The 20,703-nt window shown below is 40.4% G+C and overlaps 1 protein-coding gene across 2 annotated transcripts in view; it reads right to left on the bottom strand.

The window, feature by feature from the left end:
• Window positions 1–20,703, bottom strand: part of ATP8A2 (ATPase phospholipid transporting 8A2) — a 763,449-nt gene that overhangs the window by 2,357 nt on the left and 740,389 nt on the right. For both annotated transcript variants that reach the window (XM_049778216.1, XM_049778217.1), the window contains exon 36: window positions 5,375–5,466. In XM_049778216.1, the coding sequence (XP_049634173.1) occupies window positions 5,375–5,466 (92 nt within the window). The remainder of the gene's footprint in view (window positions 1–5,374; window positions 5,467–20,703) is intronic.

The following is a 20,703-nucleotide window of genomic DNA, read 5'->3' as shown; positions in this document are numbered from 1 at the left end:
TGGTGGTTTTTTTTTTGTGTGGGGGGGGGTAACCTGGCAGAGCTCAGGGCTTACTCCTAGCTCTGTGCTCAGGGATCACTTCTGGCAGGGCTTAAGAGACCACATGGGATGCTGGGGATCTAGCTTGGGCCAGTTGATGCAAGGCAAACACCAGATCTGCTGTACTACCTCTCTAGCCTCTGATAACAATATTTTTCTTTTGTTTGTTTGTTTTATAGTTTTCATGAAGGTTGAAAAGAGGAAGAGACTTTAAGAGAGGACACTGGTGCTGGGGAGATATCTCAGAGGGTTACATACAAATGAGGCATTAGGTTCCATGCCCATCATCACAAGGTCCACCAAGTACTGAGCTCTGAGCAGTCCCTGAGCACCAGTGGATTTGGTCCCCAAACAAACAAAAGTCAAGAGGCCAGTGTGGTTTCTCTTTATGGGGCTGCCTCCTGAGACTAGCCTCTCAGTTAGGGCCTGAGAAAACCCAGGGGCAGGAGTTCAAGTGAGGATGTGGGGCCAGGTATAAGATGCAGACTTATGCTGGAAGCTACTGGAGGGTAAGAGAGGACTCACTTCCCTTTTCCTTCATTCATTTCTCTGGAATCCAAATCCATCAGTCAAAACCTTCCATCCTTATGGCCTTGGTGAAGCAGCCACAGGTTTGGAACCTCACTTTGCACTGAGCCAAAAGCAGTTAGGAATTTGGAATGGATTGTGGAGACCATGCGAGGCAGAAGCTTAGAGCTTGTGAACCTTCTCTGGTCCAACTCCCCTCTGAACTCTGAGGCTTGACTTTAACCACAGGGCTTAAAATGCTAGGGCTCTGAAGAACAAAAGCCACTTTTCATATTCCTTGGTGTATTTAGGTGACTGACAAGAGACTTGAACTGAAGCAAGGGGGTGAGGGAGGGGCTGTTGATGACTGGGTTGAAGAAGTGGCACTGGATATAGCTTTTCAGTGGCGCCCTTGCCCTCCTCCATTGCTCCATCCTGCACAGGAGACTCGGTTCTGTTTTCTCTGCAGCCCTAAAGACATACACTTGTCCCTACCATCTCAGAGTAGAAGTGAGCAAACAGCACCATCTCTTTCAACCACACAGATGTGTACAGGGTACCTGAAGAAAACATTTCTGGGGATAGTTGTTGTTTTCCTGGGTTTAGATTTGAGGAACTGCTGAAAGGTCAGATGGTCCTGCCTCTGTCCCTTGAAATTTATGCCCCAGGAATAGGGAGAACTTCTAGAACTTCAAGGCCCCTGATGAGGACTGTCTCTACCACCTAGATCCCAGGAAGCCTAAGATACAAGGGTCAGGACAGACAGGCTAATCCTTGTTTGACTAGACCTTGGCTATGAGACTGCAGGTCTTGACTTTTTTGGTTCACTTTCCCAGAAACTGCCTGGAGCAGGTGAGGCCCTGTGCAGACCCTAGGTTTCTCCTGGGCTTACTGTACCCCAGTCACAGACATTCTCCTTTAGTAAGAGTTAGCAAACACTTGACACCAGAAAGTAGGGAGTCTCTCTCAAGTTTCTGTCCAATCTGAATAACAACTACCTATGATTTTGATGTGGGTGTGTTGTTGCTGTTGTTTTGATCTGTGTGTGTGTTTGGGGGGAGCAGAGGGTAAGTGTAAAAATAAATATTGTGGAGCAGGACTGATAGTAGAAAAGGTGATTACCTGGCATACGGCCAGCAAGCATTTAATTACTAGCACTGTAGAGTCCTACCAAGAGTGATCCCTTAGCACAGAGCTGAGATTAAGACTACATCGCCATTGGGTGTGACCCCTCAACAACCAACCAAAAACAACAACAAACATTGTTTGGAAATGTCTTTTGGGGAAAGGTCATTGGAATTGTGTGCTCTCTACTGATGGAAGGAACAAAATCATTCCCTTTCTCATTCTTGTCCTGTTTGGAAGTCAACTACAGTGGTTGTTTCAGCCGTAGTTATTGTGGGTTTTTTTCCAGGCAGCAACTCAGCCCCAATTTGAATCCCTGGCTTCTTCAGCCACTCCAGGATGACCTAATGCCACATCTTATCTCCCAGGTAAGCTCATTTTCAAAGTGACTGCCCAAGAGTGCCCACTAGGGCTATCTATCACCCTGTCTCCAAACTAAGCATGGCTTTATCTCACCTGAGGTCAAAGTGTGCTTTTTAATGAAGAAGGGAAGAAGGATAACTGGATGGGGGAGGGGAGGAAAACAGACCTCTCTCTTAGAAATCAAGTCTACTGGAATCAGGGAGAAGTTGTTGTGAGAACATGAGAAATAACGGTCGTTCACTAAATTCCACCTGCCAACACCTCACAGCTCAACAAAGACAAGAAAAGCTCACTATTCTCTGCCTGATGAGCACTGAACTGCCATCTGCATCCTGGGGCAGCACAGAGGAAGCTTCCAGCTCTTTGCATGCCCACATTCATTAATCTTGAGGAAATCCTGACTGCCAGAGAGCAGTGGGGCCCTGAGAAAGAGCTGAACAGACTCAGTGAAGGAACTTTCCCTGGCTGTCATCCTAAAGCTTCTGCTCCCTAAATACTCTGGCTGAGCCAGAATCAGAAGGGGGAGCTGGGTATGTTCATGTGAAAGGAGATGAAAGGCAACGTGAATTTTTTATTGATTCTGTCTTCCCCTGGTAAAACATTTGGTAAACTCCAGGAAAATGTGTCCTTTCTTTCACGCTTGGTATAAAATTCCTCTTCAATAGCCTTTGTTCAAATCTGAACTCTGATAACATCTCGATAAAAGTAGCAGTTTCCTGTCTGGGAAAAAGATTTCTAATAGCTACAGCAGTTGGTAGGACTATGGGGACAACACAAAAAAATATAACTGAGAAGGAAGCACAGATCTTAGATCAAACACTGAATGCTGGTGGCCCAGAAGGAAGTGAAAGAGCTTTTCTTCTAATTTCCTGGGATGCTTGAGGCCCCTAACAGCTGGAGGACAAGCCCAAGGGGTTTACAGTGTCCAAGACAAGCTGTGCAAAATGTCTAACTGCTCGGCAGCTTCTCCGTTAAAGATAGAAACATTCCAAGTTGTTGACCAGGTTCTTAGTAGGTGTTCTGAGTGTTTATAAAACATGCTGTGACTTGTAAAAAGCCTTTGAATTTGGGGTCCAGAGCATGGCATTTGCTTTATATCTGGCTGACCCGTGTTCAATTCCCAGCACCTTACACAGTCCTCTGAATATAAGAGTGATCCCTGCGCACAAAGCCAAGAGTAAATGTTAATCACCACTGGCTGTGTCACAAAAACTAAACCAAAATTGAACTAGAAAGCCTTTGGATTTTTTGCACTTGTTCATTACACAGTTTTGTCTTTCAAAATATGGCAAGGAGCCCATGTAGTAGTGGTTTGAAGGCATTAGGACTGCCATGGTAGGGTAGATTATATTTCTTTCTCACTCTCTACATACAAATAGATATTTTATTTATTTATTTATTTTTGGTTTTTCAGGCCACACGCATTTGATGCTCAGGGGTTACTCCTGGCTAAGCACTCAGAAATTGCCCCTGGCTTGGGAGGACCATATGGGATGCCAGGGGATCAAACCGCGGTCCTTGGCTAGCGCTTGCAAGGCAGACACCTTACCTCTAGCGCCACCTCGCCAGCCCATCAATATTTTATATATTATATTGTACATACAAGTATGGGGAGAGAAGGCATGTGGCCCTGAATCTCAGTGCTAATATTATACTGCATACATGATTTCTATTTTTCCAAAATGTTTTTTTCAGAGGAGCAATGTGGCTCTATGGCTTAAACACTGTCATTTTGCAAACAATCTCATTTTTATGTACCTGGTATAGAGAAGGAGCTATCTATATCTTGTCACAGAACCTCACAAAAATTATAATATTGCATATTATCATAATCCTCCTTTTTCTACACAGAAGTGAAGATAAACTTTTCTGTGGTGTGTGTGTGTGTGTGTGTGTGTGTGTTTGCAGTGCTAGGGCCTCACACAAGAAAGGCTAGTACTCTTCCTCTAAGCCACATCTGCAACCCCCCAGAGGACAAAACAGTTCTAGAGAAATATATAAGTTGTGCAAAGTTATGTCCCTACTGGCAGCATAGTAAGAACATGAACAATAGTAACATCTAACACTTATTGCATTTCATAATATCAGGCACTGTTCTAAGCTCTCTATGTATAAGAGCTTCCCAGTTATGCAGACAGACATATTCTCATATAATTTTATCTCAAATGTAGTCACAGAGGGTAGTTGCTTGCACAACACTGCATGAAAATATTTCAGGTTGTGTGGCTCTGAGCCCTCAAGACTCAGTCCTTGGGCCTGGAGAGATAGCACAGCGGCGTTTGCCTTGCAAGCAGCCGATCCAGGACCAAAGGTGGTTGGTTCGAATCCCGGTGTCCCATATGGTCCCCCGTGCCTGCCAGGAGCTATTTCTGAGCAGACAGCCAGGAGTAACCCCTGAGCATCGCCGGGTGTGGCCCAAACCCACCCCCACCCCCAAAAAAAAGACTCAGTCCTTGGGGCTGGAAAGATAGCATAAAGGTAAGGCGTTTGCCTTGCATGCAGAAGGGCAATGGTTCGAATCCCGGCATCCCATACGGTCCCCTGAGCCTGCCAGAAGCCATTTCTGAGTGTAGAGCCAGGAGTAACCCTGAGCACTGATGGGTGTGACTCAAAAACCAACCAAACAAACAAACAAACAAAAAACCGAATCAGTCCTGCTACTTCCCAATCAAGTCCTGGACTCTAAACTCCCTTATGATGTAGGCACCAACTACACTAACTACCTGGCCTTAGGGTTGTCAGATGCTTCGTGACTGACACCGGCTATCTCTTGGGCATGGGATGTGCACTTATGGGAGAGAGTAGGTGCCAGAGATGGAGCCAGCACACTGACAGGCAGAATGAGGACTGCAGATGGCATGCCTACTGGCTTTGGGCACTGAGAGCAGCCAGTACAGAGAAAACCTAGCTTCTGATTGCTCATATACCTGGGAAGTGGGCTCTTGCTCCATGCTTCTCTGAAGTTCAAGAGCACCTCATAGACTACCTGGTGGGTCCTGCACTATAGACACAGTCTCTAATATTGAGAAGGCATTACAGCAAAGCAGGCAGCCCTCCTGGGAAAGGCAGAGTGGACTCTCCTCCCCCAGAGCAGAGGCTTCTCATTACAATGCTAATGCTCAATCAAGTGGTGTCTTAGCTGTATTTGGAGAAACTGATTTAAAAGAAGCATCACTCTAACCTCGGGAAAAATAAAGCCCTAATGGGAGGCCAAGAGAGGATCTTAACCATTTCAGGATTTTAAGTTTAAGGATAGTGATTAGCACTATCCAAGCTCTAATCAAGCTTCCCTGTGTGGTTTGGGGTCCCCAGAACTGGAATGGGCCTGGTGACTACTTACGGGGAACAGACTGTTGGAGAGAGCCAGCGCGGAAGAGTGTCGGGGGGGTCTTCCTGCTGAGCCGCTTCAACAGACGGTCTCTCTCATTCATCCTGTGGGCAAACGAAACACCTTTAGTCTCCAGTTCATGCTCACACAATTCAAAGGTACTCAATGAATGACTTTAAGTTGTAAAATAAAACAGACAGGTGAAAAAAAAAGCTTTCCTCTACCCACCAGGAAAAAAAGAGTCCAGTTTCTCAAGCTTCCCATTATTTACAATAGATGCTATCATGACATTTTGAGTGCAGTGCTGGCTCTTCTCAAAGGAACTGGGTACATGGTGCTCTGAACTCTGCCTTCCCCTAATGGAATGATATTACAAGTGCCCTCATAACAAATGAACCCTTGGCTTCCCAAAATGCTTTTGTAAAGAGTCATCTATTTCTATAGTAAATATCTTAAAAGCCTCAATTTCACCTGCAGCCACATTCATCCCAATCAGTCACCTGTGCCAGGGCAGAAGTCTCACCCAGAAACGCTGCAAGAAATGAGCTGCTTTTTTGCAGAATTTTATATGTATTTTGTGGATCTTTTGAGTTTTGTGTTTTTTTTGTTTTGTTTTGGGTGCCTATCATATTGTGCTCAAGGCTTATTCCTAGCTCTGTGCTCTGAGATATTCCTGATAGTACTCATGCTGACCCTCTGCAGAGCTTGGCATCATTCAAACTGGGGCTGGTTTCATGTATGGCAGGAGCTTTAACCCACATCCAATCTCTTGGCCCTTGGTCTATATTTTTTAAAAAATATATATATATATATATGTATATTTTCAACCACAATGAATAATCAAGATGAATATTCCTCTAAAGTAGCAAAGAGTAGGAGCCCTTTCAACTTCTACAAAAATTATTTCCTCAAATAGTACTGCTATGAAGAAATATGGAGATATCCTGGAAGGCATTGGCATTTATTGCTATAAAGACATGAGGGGTGCTTGAAAATTGCCCAGATATCATAAAGTGCTGTAATTTTTATTTTTATTCTTTTTGTTACTATTATATAGTCATTGTGAAATGACAAAGTTATTCATGATTGGGTTTCAGGCATACAAGGTTTTAACACTGATCTCTTCACTGATCCACTTCACCCCACCAATACCTCTCTCCGAACCCCCATCCCAACCTTCTCTTTTGCCTCCCTCCCACTTATGAGTCTCTGGGAGGTGCTATTTTGATCAGTTTTTGCTTTGTATTTTATAGTACTGTTATTGATAGGGTTTCATGGATAAGTTCTCCACTTTTTAACACCATCTCCACTTTGCTCCCAAAAGAAGCTAATGAAGTTTTTTGAAGTCTTCTATTCATAGGCTGGTATATTCCACACAAAGGCCTATGCGAATGAATACCACCCTGACCTCACTAGAACTTGGAGACTATGTCTTTAAAGAGCTAATTAAGTTAAAACAAGGTCATCAAAGTGGGCACTAGTTCAATATAATCAGTGTCTTTACCATCTGGAAATTAGACCCTGATGGTTTAGAACCAGGCCAGGCTGCTTCCTCCCTCTTGGCCCCCAGTCTCTGTACTTTAGAAGTCCCGGCCCACAACCCTGGTCCATTTCTGCACAAACAGCCAAAGCCATATACTTGTTTAACCCTAGAAAGAGAAGCCCAACTAACAGGAAAAACTCATGGACATACTGGCCTCGCAGCTGATCACACTCAGGCCCTTTGGAGGACTCCCATGAACCAACAGTGTAACCATGCGAGCTCATTAGCCCATAGTTGTGGATCATGTGATACTCCAGTAATTTTAATACTTTTCACAAATTTTCTTTTAATGAAGTATTTTGATAATTCTATTACCATTTAGTGGTAGTAGTAATGTTAAGTAAGTTATTCCTGTCTGCCAAGAGGCAGGCTTTGGGGAGATTGAGGAACTCACACTGGCTCTCCTGTGTCTTGCCTTTGTCATCCACAAATTAATCTCATTTGGTCCTGCTGGAAACCTGAGCTGGATGGCAAAGTCCAGAGCAAGCGTAGGAGTGACTCTGCTACTGTCTGGGGCCATGTGTCTATGCCACTTCCCCTTAGAAACAGTCAGGAATGAGCAAAGTGAATGTCCCCTAAACCACTAAGCCTTAGTGAGATACAATCTTTGACCTCACGATTCCAAGGAATCCACTGTCCCAAGGCCCTTTCTCTCACATGGCAGGGGAGCCAAAGAGACATGTCCACTCAGAAACTATGTCTGATTCCCATCCTGGGCATCTGGGTTCCCAGAGTTCCTACTCACAACTTCCATACTGCCGGTAGACTGACCTCCTGGTTATTTTGTTCCTTTAAAAACAGACCCCAAGATCTTTAATTCAAGAGGTCTAACTTTGACAACTACGACTGAGCAGAACTTCTGGAACTATGCTGAAAGACTGTACCCTAGGCTCTGTTCTAGGTTCTGAGCAAAAACCTAGAAAACTGATTACAACAACAGAGATGCAACATAACTCCTAGAACCATAATGGAAAACTCTCTCCTAGACTTCACCCTATGACCTACACAAATAACAAGATCTTCAGCTACAGAGATGGGATATCATCATCCACATCTGAGTGGAAAGTTTCCTGACACCATAAAAGGACCTTGGGGTGTGAAAATGAATGAGCATGAAACCAGTAAGTGTTCCCATGGCAGTATGCTTCAAGGGTGGAGAAACCCTGTATCTCTTAGATCAAGGGAATTCCCGCTGTAATTTTCCCTATATTTACCGTGCCTATGCAAAAAAAATAGAAGAAATACAATATTTTTTAAATAATATTTAAACACCTTAACTACAAACATGATTGTGGTTGGGTTTCAGTCATGTAAAGAACACCCCCATCACCAGTGCAACATTCCCATCAACAATGCCCCAAATCTCCCGCCTCATCACCTGTACTCTAGACAGGCTTTCCACTTCCTTCATTCATTCATATTGTTATGATAGTTCTCAGTGTAGTTATTTCTCTAACTGCACTCATCACTCTTTGTGGTGAGCTTCATGAAGTGAGCTGTAACTTCCAGCCCTCCTCTCTTTTATCTCTGAAAATTATTTTAAGACTGTCTTTTATTTTTCTTAAAACCAATAGATGAATGAGAACATTCTGCATCTTTCTCTCTTTCTCTGACTTACTTCACTCAGCATAATAGATTCCATGTCCTTCCATGTACAAGAAAATTTTATGACTTCATCTCTCCTGATGGCTGCATAATTATCCATTGTGTATATGTACCATAGTTTCTTTAGCCATTCATCTGTTGAATGGCATCTTGGTTGCTTTCAGAGTCGTGCTATGGTAAATAGTGCTGCAATGAATATAGGTGTGAGAAAGGGATTTTTGCACTGTATTTTTGTGTTCCTAGGGTATATCCCTAAGAGCAACAACCTTTTTATTTTTTTAAGAAGTTGTTGATCTGTTTTTTTCTTTTTTTCTTTTCTCTTTCTTTCTTTCTTTCTTTCTTTCTTTCTTTCTTTCTTTCTTTCTTTCTTTCTTTCTTTCTTTCTTTCTCTCTCTTTCTTTCTTTCTTCTTTTTTTTGTTTTGTCTGTAGCTGATGGCTTTGATTTTTGGCTTATTCTGTGTTTATTCTTTTTGAAATCTTGTAGAACTCACTTATTGTTTTTTGATTCTGGTTGGTCTTGCTTTACTACCTTTTTCTTCTTTTTTCCCTTCCTTCTTCTAAATGGATATTTATAATACCTAGATGAACTCCTCCTAGTTTTTCTCTTTTTTCTGTTTGCCTTTTTTTCTTTTTTTTCTTTTTCCTTCTTCCCCCAGATGGTACCAAGGCCAGACAATTGAATGTTCATTTTGTGGAAATAAAAATTGATCAGACATGGATACCAAATCTAAAGTCAACGACAACAGAATCGATACCCAATCTACAACAACCTATACAAGTGGGGAACAGTTGCTCTAGCATTACGGGGGTAAAAGAGGGAGATGTGGGATGTGGGATGGGAACAGGGGTGGAGGGAGGACAACACTGGTGGTAGGAATGCCCCTTACTTATTGTCACTATGTGCCTCAAATATTACTGTGAGAGAATTGTAATTCACTTCGACCATAATAAAAATTTAAAAAATAGAAGACCCAATAGGGACAAGAGAGAAAGTACAGAGGGTAAAACACTTGCCTTGCATGCAGCTGACCTGGGTTCAATCCCTGGTACCCTGTATAATTCCCCAAGCATGCCAGGAATTATCCCTGAATGCAGAGCCAGAAATAAGTTTTTAGCACAGCCAGTTGTCCCCCTCCCCAAAAATAAACCAACCTAAATACATACACAAAAAAAGACCTGATAGTATTTGTATACATAGACCTGTTTGGGTGCATTTTGCATACAGTGTGTGGACTGGGGCATCTACACATGTGGGACAGAGCTGGAGCTGGATGGGGAGAGTGAGGGTCACTCAGTTCTTTCCTGTGTCATCACTCTCTGGCTCAGACCTTCCAATGACATGGGAATCATAATATACTCTAATCTTTATATAAGTATGGAAGGTATATGAATTTATAGACATATTGCATCATGTATATTATATATACATATCATATATCATATAAAAGGCTTACACATATTTTATCTATTGGGATGACTTGGAACTTTCACATATTCATATCGGATATATGGTTCTCTGAGCTCTGCCACCAAGTCTTGCATCATCAAGTCTAGTTGTTACCACTACTTCTGATTTTAATAAAACACTAAAATCTTAAATGTAAAATACTCTCATAGTTCTAATTACATTTTTCCTATCTAGTACTACCACAAATTATCTGTTCATATTTTACATTTTTATTTTGTATGTGTGTATTTATATATGTACATGTAAAACTTAATTGTTTTTCATTGTAAATGCATTATACAGACATAATTTTAAACATAACAAATTATGACTTAGTAATACACACATATTATATACAATACATACATACATATCTTCATCTCTAAAGCTCCACATTCTTAAGTATCTTTTCTCCCTTTAACTTTATCTAAGTGTTTCTGAACTGACCACAGCATATTTAGTGTTAATTACTACCCTTTTCAAGTTCATTCTTTTTGTTTGTTTGTTTTGTTTTTGGGTCACACCTGGCAGCGCTCAGGGGTTACTCCTGGCTCTGTGCTCAGAAATCACTCCTAGCAGGCTCGGGAGACCATATGGGATGCCAGGATTTGAAACTGGCTCATCCTGTGTTGGTCACATGCAAGGCAAATGCCCTACCACTTATTGCTAAGGCCCTCAAGTGCATTCTTACATATTACTCTACTTCTTTTAAGAAAATCTCCATACCCTCATTTCATACAGTCAATTTTGTAGATTTTTCCCCAATGTTTCTTGCATATCTAATTTTGGAGAGCCAATAAATATATTTAGAAGTAAATTATTCTTAAAATAAAAGTAATGGACTCTTCTTCATGGTGATTCCCTTTATGTACTTGAGTTATGGACTCATGCTTTATAATGATTTTTCTTAATTTCTACCAGGGCCCTCTGAATCATATCAATTTTTCTACAATGTATGTCTGTGTGTCTATACAAGAGACCTGAGAGAAGGTAGAACTTATGAAACTGGGGAGGAGTCATTCTTTTCACGAGTCTCTGTGAGAAATAGTTCAAAATAGAAACTTGTGAATGATAAGAGCTTCCCATTTCTAGGGATCATTCTTTTTTTTTTTTTTTTTTTTTTTTTTTTTGGTTTTTGGAGCCATACTCAGTGACACTCAGGAGTTACTCCTGGCTATGCGCTCAGAAATTGCTCCTGGCTTGGAGGACCATATGGGATGCAGGGGATCGAACTGCAATCTGTCTTAAGTTAACTGCATGCAAGGCAACACTCTACCACTTCGCCACCATTTCGGCCCCTGGATCATTCTTTTTCTACCCCTTTCCCTAGACACATAGATTCCTTAGACATATTGTTGTTCTTGTCATTCTAGAGAGTATAATTTTTCTAGTTTATATTTCACAAATAAAGAACACTTTACGAAATTGGCAGCTTTGCATATAATATCCTGTTCCATCTCACATAGCCTTGAGGTTTGTGTTCTTTCCTTGCACCCATTCCTGAATTTTCAACCTCTGTGTCTTTTATAATGTCTCATGCCCTGTTGTACCCTTTCTGGCTTCAGCTTCCTCTTATCATGCTGGCTTTGATCTGTCTCCATTTCTTGCTACCTTGGTCTCTTTATTTTTTTTTTAACTTGATTGAAAGCCTTTCTTTCTTAATATTTCCTCCAGTATTTCTATGTTTTTGGAAAAGTTTTCTCTAAGTCAGCTTACTGTATTGATTCTATCTGCTTTCAATGAATAATTTATATGCCCTTGACCCAATTATTGACATGATGGCTACAGAACAAGATCACAGAACTGTTCTTTCCCAAGTGTTTCTGTCCTTAGAAATAACTTTTAATGAAGAATTTTAAGATAACAATGAATAAAACATAGCTTCCGGTATGAAAATAATACTTCAGTTTAGATAAACATCTTCTTGAAGGTACATGGAGCACTGATTTTTCCCCACTGGGCTCCCATGCTGTAATGTCAAGAAATATTCTATCTCCAAATTCTGTTTTTCCCTTGGTGAAGAAAATGCCATTGTCACCCCTTAAGTCTGTGGTGTGTGTGTGTGTGTGTGTTTGTGTTTGTGTTTATTTGTGTGTCTGTGTGTCTATACAGGAGACCCAAGGGGAGGTTGAGATTCTGAAACTGGGGAGAAGTTATTCTATACAGGAGCCTCTGTGTGACTCTGTAAGGGAGGAGTGTGACACAGACACTGGAGGGAAAGATGAGTGCCCAATAGCTAACCTTAGACAGAAGTGCTGAAAGCTCTGGGCTTGTCCTGCTGGCTGCCTTCAGGGTAAAGTGGGGTTCTCTTACATGATTACAGGTGATCTTTTGCATTTGGTGTGAGGAGTTATTAGTTAATCTCTGCTTCACTTCTCCAAAGACCCCTTTTGGTTCAGAGTGCCAATATTTTATCTAACTAAAAATGGATAATTTTACTGTTGTAAATATTCCTTGGGGGAGTTCTGAAAGGTGAATGGTGGCTGAATAATTCAAGCACAACTTAGAGTGCTTTGCAAAGTTTAAATATCAAGTTGACCACCAAGGATGGGGTACATTTGCTTTGAGGCAACCTTCCATCTTCTGCTGTGGTAGGTCACTAAATAATGGCACCCTTGTTTGAGACATTGCAAGTATGGAGTCTATTTAGGACCAGCTACCCTCACTACTATACCATAATCAACTTCATGTGGGGTGACATGGCTCCTCTGTGTCTCCGAGGAACACCTGATTCCACTCCACCACTATTGTGCAAGATAAAGGGGTAAACACACTATAAATCATTCCCTACCACTGAATACATTCACTCAAAAATATAGAAAATATCTTCCAATGTAGTATTTCACTGACTGTATAACCACATCTTCATGATTCATTCATCTGTTGTTGGGCATCAAAGTTGATTCTATATCTTAACTATTGACTGAATGCTGCAATGAACAATAGAGTGTAAATATATATTTTTTAAATGAATGTTTTTCTATTATGAGAGTAGAAGCCTCCCAAAAATAGAATTGTTGAATTGTATGGTAGCTCAATTTTAAATTACTGAAAACTCTACATACTATTTTCCATACAGATTGAACCAAACAATTATATCACTATCAGTAGATGAGAGTTCCTTTTTCACCACATCCCCACCAACAAAAATTGTTCTAAGTATTTTTGATATGTGCCATTTTTATTGGTGTAAGATGATCTCATTATTGTCTTAATTTTGGATGTCATGTTAAATGAAGTAAACCAGGAGAAAGAATAAACAAAAGATGATATTACTTACATGTGGTATTTAGAATAACTGGGTGAGGGAATGCAACAGTATAAAGGAAAATGCCTAGATAAACCCTGACCACAAAGTATAGGGAGGAGAAGAGAAGAAAACAAATAGAGATGAGGAGACAGATGATAAGTAATGGAAGGTCAAGAAAATTCAGGTACATTGATGGTGTTAGGAATGGCACAGCTAAATATACAAACCAATCATGAGGGCCAAACTTTAGCAACCAAACTTAAGATGGATATTAGGATGGTAGGCTGTGGGGGAGGGAGGGGAACCTGGGAACATTAGTGACACTGGTGGTGGGTTTGTGCTAAAAACATTTTATGTTTAAGGATCATTATGAACAACTCTGTAAGTCATAGGGCTTTGATAAAAGTTTAAAAAGTAAAACACTTAAAAAGAAAGAAAATCTAGGAGCCGGGATGGTGATACTAGAGGTAAGGCATCTGCCTTGCAAGCGCTAGCCTAGGACGACTGGTCCGCGGTTCAATCCCCCGGCGTCCCATATGGACCCCCAAGCCAGGAGCAATTTCTGAGTGCATAGCCAAGAGTAACCTCTGATCATCAAAAGGGTGTGGCACTAAAACAACAACAAAACAACAACAAAAGAAAATCTAGAAAATAGTCGAGCAAAATACTTAGAGGTTTTTTTTTATATACTTCAAGTTTTATAGAGATGAGGAAGCATATTTTGTTAAGAAAAACATTCAGTTAAATGGGAGAGTTAGAGGACAACCGGGCTGAGGGCAAATTTGGGCTTAAGGTTAATAGGAATTCCACTTTGAAAAATGATAAAGAAAAATTCCTCTAGTTTTCCTGGGTCTACGCTGTCCTCTGACCATCAAAACTGGGTCTCAGAGAGTAAAATAGCTTGTATAAGAACAGTGTGGAGGGGCTGGAATGACAACGCAGTGGTAGGGCATTTGCCTTGCACACGGCTGACCCAGGATGGACCTCAGTTAGATTCCTGGCATCCATATGGTCCCCAAGCCAGGAGCAATTTCTGAGTGCATAGCCAGGAGTAACCCCTGAACGTCACCAGGTGTGGCTCCCCAAAACAACAACAAAATAAAACAAAAAAAAGAACAGTGTGGAGAGCCTGTTTGGAGGTTATAGCAGGGAACACAGCTAGTTGTATACTCTCAACCGAAGAATGTCTGTCTCTATTTCGGGAAAGCCCTCCTTTTTTAACTAAGTGCGAACTTTTGGAGAAACACACAAGGAGAGGGGAGAGGGGAGGGGGCACCATCTAGTCAGTCACATCAGCCTGATCAGTCCTGGTGATCAATGAGGGTTATAGTATCTCATATGGTTCCCTGAGCACCACTAGGAGCAATCCCAAAGTGCAGAGCCAGGAATAAGCCTTTAACATTGCTAGGTGAGACCCATACATCCAATAAATAAAATTACATTAAACTTCTATAAATTGAGAATAACAATAACAAATCTAAAACAACTATCAGAAATAATGCTTTACCTGTGGGGAAACTAGTAAGAATGGCAACAGATTTCTCCTTAGAAAACTTTAAGGTCACAGTAGCATATTTTTCAAGAGCTGAAAGAAATACCACTTCAACTCACTAAAAAAAAATTTCAGTGATGAAGAAATCAAATAATTTTCAAATGGAAGAAAAAATTATTATCTCAGAACTACCCTAGTTGAGCAGCTAAAGTATATAAACAAAAAAGAAAATGATGAGAAGAAATCTTTTTTGGGGGGAACATACCCTGTGATGCTCAGGGGCTTGGGGGACCATAAGGGATGCCAGGGAATCAAACCGAGGTCCAGTCCATCCTAGGTTAGCACCAGCAAGGCAGATATCTTACCGCTCTGCGCCACTGCTCTGGTCCCAAGAGGAGAAATCTTGAAACATATGGAAGATCATGATAAGCTACATTATGGTCCAATTCAATATGATTTTCTTTTCCTTTGAGTATTTCAAATTATATTAGTCAAATTAAAGCAAAAATGACAGTCTGGGGGCCAGAGCAGTGGCACAAGCTGTAGGACGTTTGCCTTGCATGTGCTAACCTAGGACGAACCAGCTCAATCCCTCGGCATCCCATATGAAGCAATTTCTGAGCACATAGCCAGGAGTATCCCCTGGGGTCATCTGATATGGCCCAAAAAAGGCGAAAGAAAGAAAGAAAGAAAGAAAGAAAGAAAGAAAGAAAGAAAGAAAGAAAGAAAGAAAGAAAGAAAGAAAGAAAGAAAGAAAGAAAGAAAGAAAGAAAGATAGAAAGAAAGAAAGAAAGAAAGAAAGAAAGAAAGAAAGAAAGAAAGAAAGAAAGAAAGAAAGAAAGAAAGAAAGAAAGAAAGAAAGAAAGAAAGAACGAGAAGAAAGAGGGCCCGGAGAAATAGCACAGCGGTGTTTGCCTTGCAAGCAGCTGATCCAGGACCAAAGGTGGTTGGTTCGAATCCCGGTGTCCCATATGGTCCCCCGTGCCTGCCAGGAGCTATTTCTGAGCAGACAGCCAGGAGTAACCCCTGAGCACTGCCAGGTGTGGCCTAAAAACCAAAAAAAAAAAAAAAAAAAAAAAAGAGAGAGAGAAGAAAGGAAGGAAGGAAGGAAGGAAGGAAGGAAAGAAAGAAAGAAAGAAAGAAAGAAAGAAAGAAAGAAAGAAAGAAAGAAAGAAAGAAAGAAAGAAAGAAAGAAAGAAAGAAAGAAAGAAAGAAAGAAAGAAAGAAAGAAAGAAAGAAAGAAAAGAAAACTGGTAAAATAATAGTAGATGATGTGATTAGTTATATACATGTAATAATATTAGTAATAAAAGTAATGTAATATTACAGTGAAAATTTTGTATACCAAATGTAATTCTAAAAAAATATTCACATAATTCATAAAAAGAAAATAAGAGATCAGAAAAGGGCAGAACTCAATATCTAAGCCAAGTCAACAACAACGAAATCATGAGACCCAAACTTTAACAATCAAAACTTAAAATGAGCCTGTTATACTGGTACAGTGGGTAAGAATGGTGGCATGGGATGCACACCTGGGTTCATTGATGGACATAGGTCAATAGTCATTGTGGGATTGGCCCTGAAACATTGTATATCTGAAACCCAACTATGAAGAAGTTCATAAATAACAATGGCTTCAATAAAAGATTTTAAAAGAGATCAGAAAAGAGATAAAATGGTAGACATATGCTTGCACATATCAATAGTATAACAACTTTAAAGGGACTGGATATAACGATGACTCAGATTGGCAAAGCATATTAAAACTCATAACCCAATTATATAAATTTTCTATAAGAAACTCAGTTCATATAATGATATATACAAAATAAAAGAAATATTAAACAAAAGTGAGCAGAGTAATGATAATTACTCAAATTAGGTTGATGTTAGTAAAGAAGTCAAGATTGGAGTGATAGTACAGAAGGTAGCACACTTGTTCTGAATGCAACCAACCTATGTATAATCCCCAGCACCCCATATAGTTAACTTAGCACTACCAGAAGTACTTCCAGAGTGCAAAACCAGGGAAGAAAAAGAATGAAAGAAGATATCACAAGATAGTGCAGGAGAGGTTGAATCACTCAAATCATGTGCCCATTCGGATCATCATAAATGTCTCAAAGCAACAAACTATGTAAATCAAAATGGATTTAATTGGAAAGATAACTAATTAAATTCACAATCACACTTGAATTCCTCAAAATTTTTCTCTCGAAAATTGAGAGAAAAATGGGCTGGAGTGATAGTACAGTGGTAGAGCATTTGTCTTGCATGCAGCCAGTCCGGATGGACCTGGTTCGATCCCGGCATCTCATATGATCCCTCTAGCAAGAAGTTATTTCAGAGTTCATAGCCAAGAGCAACTCCTGAGGATCACCGGGTGTGGCTCAAAAAATTTCTTGAGAGAAAAAATTGATAGCATAGTGAGAATGAAATCAGGAAACTAGAGTACCTTGGACACCTTCAATCAAAAAAATCTAATTAACATTTATAGAACATTTTGCTCCATGATATCTGATAAATTAGGTTTATAAACCATTGAATACTCCAGTTCACAGAATCATGAGTTAAGTAAATGGGTGTGATTTAAAGGTGGGAAAACCCACCCAGGTAAATAATATGCAGTTGTGACAAACCCAACAGCTGTACCTCTGAACAGTATGTACTCAGAGAGAAACGATGGCTCATGTTTATACAAAGCCAGCACACAAATATTTAGAAGAGTTTTAGTAGTACCAAAGTGGAAAACCCAGATATTCTTCAACAGGTGAGTGGTTGATCAAAGTGTTTCCTATACTCCATGAAGAATAAAGAATAAAGAAACTGTTGATAAAAATCAACAGGCTAGAGGAGACTTCTGAAACGACTGATATGTGCCACAGGCTGGGTGAGCTTTCATAATAAAATTAGGGTGAGGAGGAAAAGGTCACTATCAATAGGTTACACATTTGTACAATCCATTAATATAACATTCTAGAAGTGACAAAACTATAGAGAGAAGCAATTGATGGTTGCCAGAGCCAGGGAGAGTGTAATAAGTAGATATAACAAAGAAAACACAATGTGATGTAGCATGTGGGGAAGGAAATGTTCTGTGTCTTGGCTACCTCCACATCTATTTCCAGACAGTGATGTTGGGCAATCACTTTGCAAGATGTTACTCTGGGAGAAATTGAGTAAAAAGAACAGACAGAAAGTCTCTATCTTACAACTGCACTGGAAGCTACACAGTTCTTCAAGCTAAAAAGACATTTCTGTTTCTGTTACTAACACTTTCCCAGTCAAACTGCATTTCAGGGGGCTGAGAGACCCTCATCCATCTCCCACTACTCGAGGGAGATCCTGTCCATTGTAGCCCGAGCTGTCTGCCCCATTAGCAGAGCATGCAAAGTTGAATCTGAATGACAGCCCTGGCACAGATGGAAACCATTACCTCATTCCATGATGTGGGATGAGGTAGTGAGACTCTTAAACAAGGCAGCAAGCATATGGCAAGGTCAGGCAGCAGTCATGGGGCTATGAGGAACAGATAAATTAGCAGGGCACCCAGATGACCCACAGAGGCTTTAGTACTGTACTAGGGTGGCTGAAAAGCCCCAGGTGTCAAAGAGTAGGTAAGGAATAGTCCAGTGCATTTTTGATAGGGTTTATTTGTGTGTGTGGTGTGTGGGGAAGGACAAGACAAAATAACACTATATGGTGAAGGCCCAGACTAATCAAAAAGGTGAATCAATTTTCCATTGATATAGTTGGCATATTTCTCATTATAAAAATGACTAAACATGACTTAGCATCTAATATATGACAGCAAGGAGAAAGAGTTAATAATGCCATAAAAGCACTTGCTGTTATTGTTACTGCTTTGGGGTCACATCCAGTGATGCTCTGGGTTTATTTCTGGCTCTGCACTCAGGGATCACCCTTGGTGGAACTTAGCAAATATATATGGTCCTAGGGATAGAAACCAGATTGGGGATTGAGCCAGGTTTGGCTGCATGCAAAGAAAGCACCTTAACCGCAATACTATCACTCTGGCCCTTAATAGTACATTTTAAATTACTTTGCTGTGAAGTTGAACTTATATGAAAAATAAATTGCCATTTGGAACTTAAGAAGATTTAGAACTGTTGAAATCTTTTGTTTTATAAAATTGCAAACTTTCCAGTAGACCTGTTAAGTTAAGGATGAACAGAAAAACTTTCCCTGCATCATCTCTCCTTTTTCTCCTGTACAGATCTGGATAATAAATATCTGACCTTACAGATTCAAATAAACATCCAAACAAACACAACTATTCAATAATGCAAGACACCCCTCCACCCCCAGATTCAATTGTTGAAGGAATGAAAGAAAGATGTGCTTTGCCACCAATTAACCTACTAAATGTTAATTAAAGATAATGAGGGAATCAAGATGCTTGGCACAGTCTGGCTTTGGGTCCCTCCCCAGTTCACCAGCAGGCCTGTGAGAGATTCCAGGAAAAGGATAAAGTGGATGCAAGTGCCTGTTTCATGCTGTTCTTCATGCTGCTCTGCTTCTTTCTGAGGAAATGCATAGTCCAGTTGACAAGGAACACAGTCAGCTTCAGTGATAATAATTAGAAAAAGGTAACCTTCTAGATCTCAGCTTAAGGCATTGGCAAGTTATTTTTTTATCATAGACAAATCACTCAGAGTTTACTGTATTATGTAGATGAAGGAAGAGAGCTTCAAGAAATTGTTTCTTATTGGTAGGAGAGATGGTATAGAGGTTAAGGTTCTTGTCTTACATGTAGCCAGCCAGGGTTTGAACCACATAACATTCTTGAGCCATACCAGGAGAGATCTCTGAACACAGAACACTGCTGGGTATGGCCTCAAACAAACAAATGAACAAGGAAACACTATGAAGATTTCTGAATTGCTAGAAATCCTGTTTGGAACAAAATAGGGTTGGCTAAAAAAGATAATATGGGATGACTAAAGACCTGAGCACTCTGGGTCTTGTCCTGCACCACTAGAAGTGGTATTTCCCCCTCATCCTCTCCAACATGACAGAATGCAATATTAGGGATTAAGTATTAAGTTATAAAAAGCCAAAGAGGGAGGGGAAAAACCCACAGCAGGTCACTAACTAACCCCATTGTATTCAACATTATTTTCTTTTTCTTTATTTACTCAGGGATTACTCCTGGATCTGTGCTCATAAATCATTCCTGGCAGGCTTGGGGACCATATAGGATGCCAAGAATCCAACCCAGATCTATCCTAGGTTGACTATGTGCAAGGGAAACCCCTATTGCTGTGTTATCTCTCTGGCACCTCAATGTCATTTTATTATAACTTCGATGAGAAAAAAGAACTTCAAGATTCCACTGAATGATGTTACCTAAGCACCTAGTTTCCTTAGAGACTGTTTTACCTTTGAAGCCTCAGAGCTGTCTCATATATGAAACATAAAAAAAAAAAAACACAGGAATTAACAGTTGAATAATGGCATCATCCTACTCAAATGATTTTCCCATGAGGCTGAATAGGAGGAAAGCAAATATCAATGGAGGGTGTGGAGCTGGAATATTTTATGCTTGAAACTCTCATTAACAGAATCATAAATATCTCAATGCCTCAATAAAAAATTTTAAGGTGGCATTTATCAGAAAATGCCCTAACTCAGTGTCCAAATTCTCAAAGCTAAGCAGACCAACATTTGGCTGCCACTCATGGCACTTAGGAAGCAAGGACTATTCTGGCACTGCATGGTGGTTGGCTATGACCACTGAGGGAAGTAACATGAAAACCAAGGTTGGGATAATCACGGGAACTTAAGTTGAGTCCTCCTGAGCTCACTGATCTAAACAGGTTTTCATCAACTCACTGTGATGTTCTGGAGCTGGGGCAAGAATTTCATTTTCCATGATCCCATATAGATACTTATAACTTCAGTTTCTATGACCAAGCAGTTGGACCCCAAATTACTTCTTGAAAAAATATTTGAGTGTCCAAAATAAAATGAACCCAT

The sequence above is a fragment of the Suncus etruscus genome, chromosome 8 (genome assembly GCF_024139225.1).
Source record: "Suncus etruscus isolate mSunEtr1 chromosome 8, mSunEtr1.pri.cur, whole genome shotgun sequence".
NCBI classification, from domain to species: Eukaryota; Metazoa; Chordata; class Mammalia; order Eulipotyphla; family Soricidae; genus Suncus; species Suncus etruscus.
This window is presented reverse-complemented; position numbering and strand designations above follow the sequence as displayed.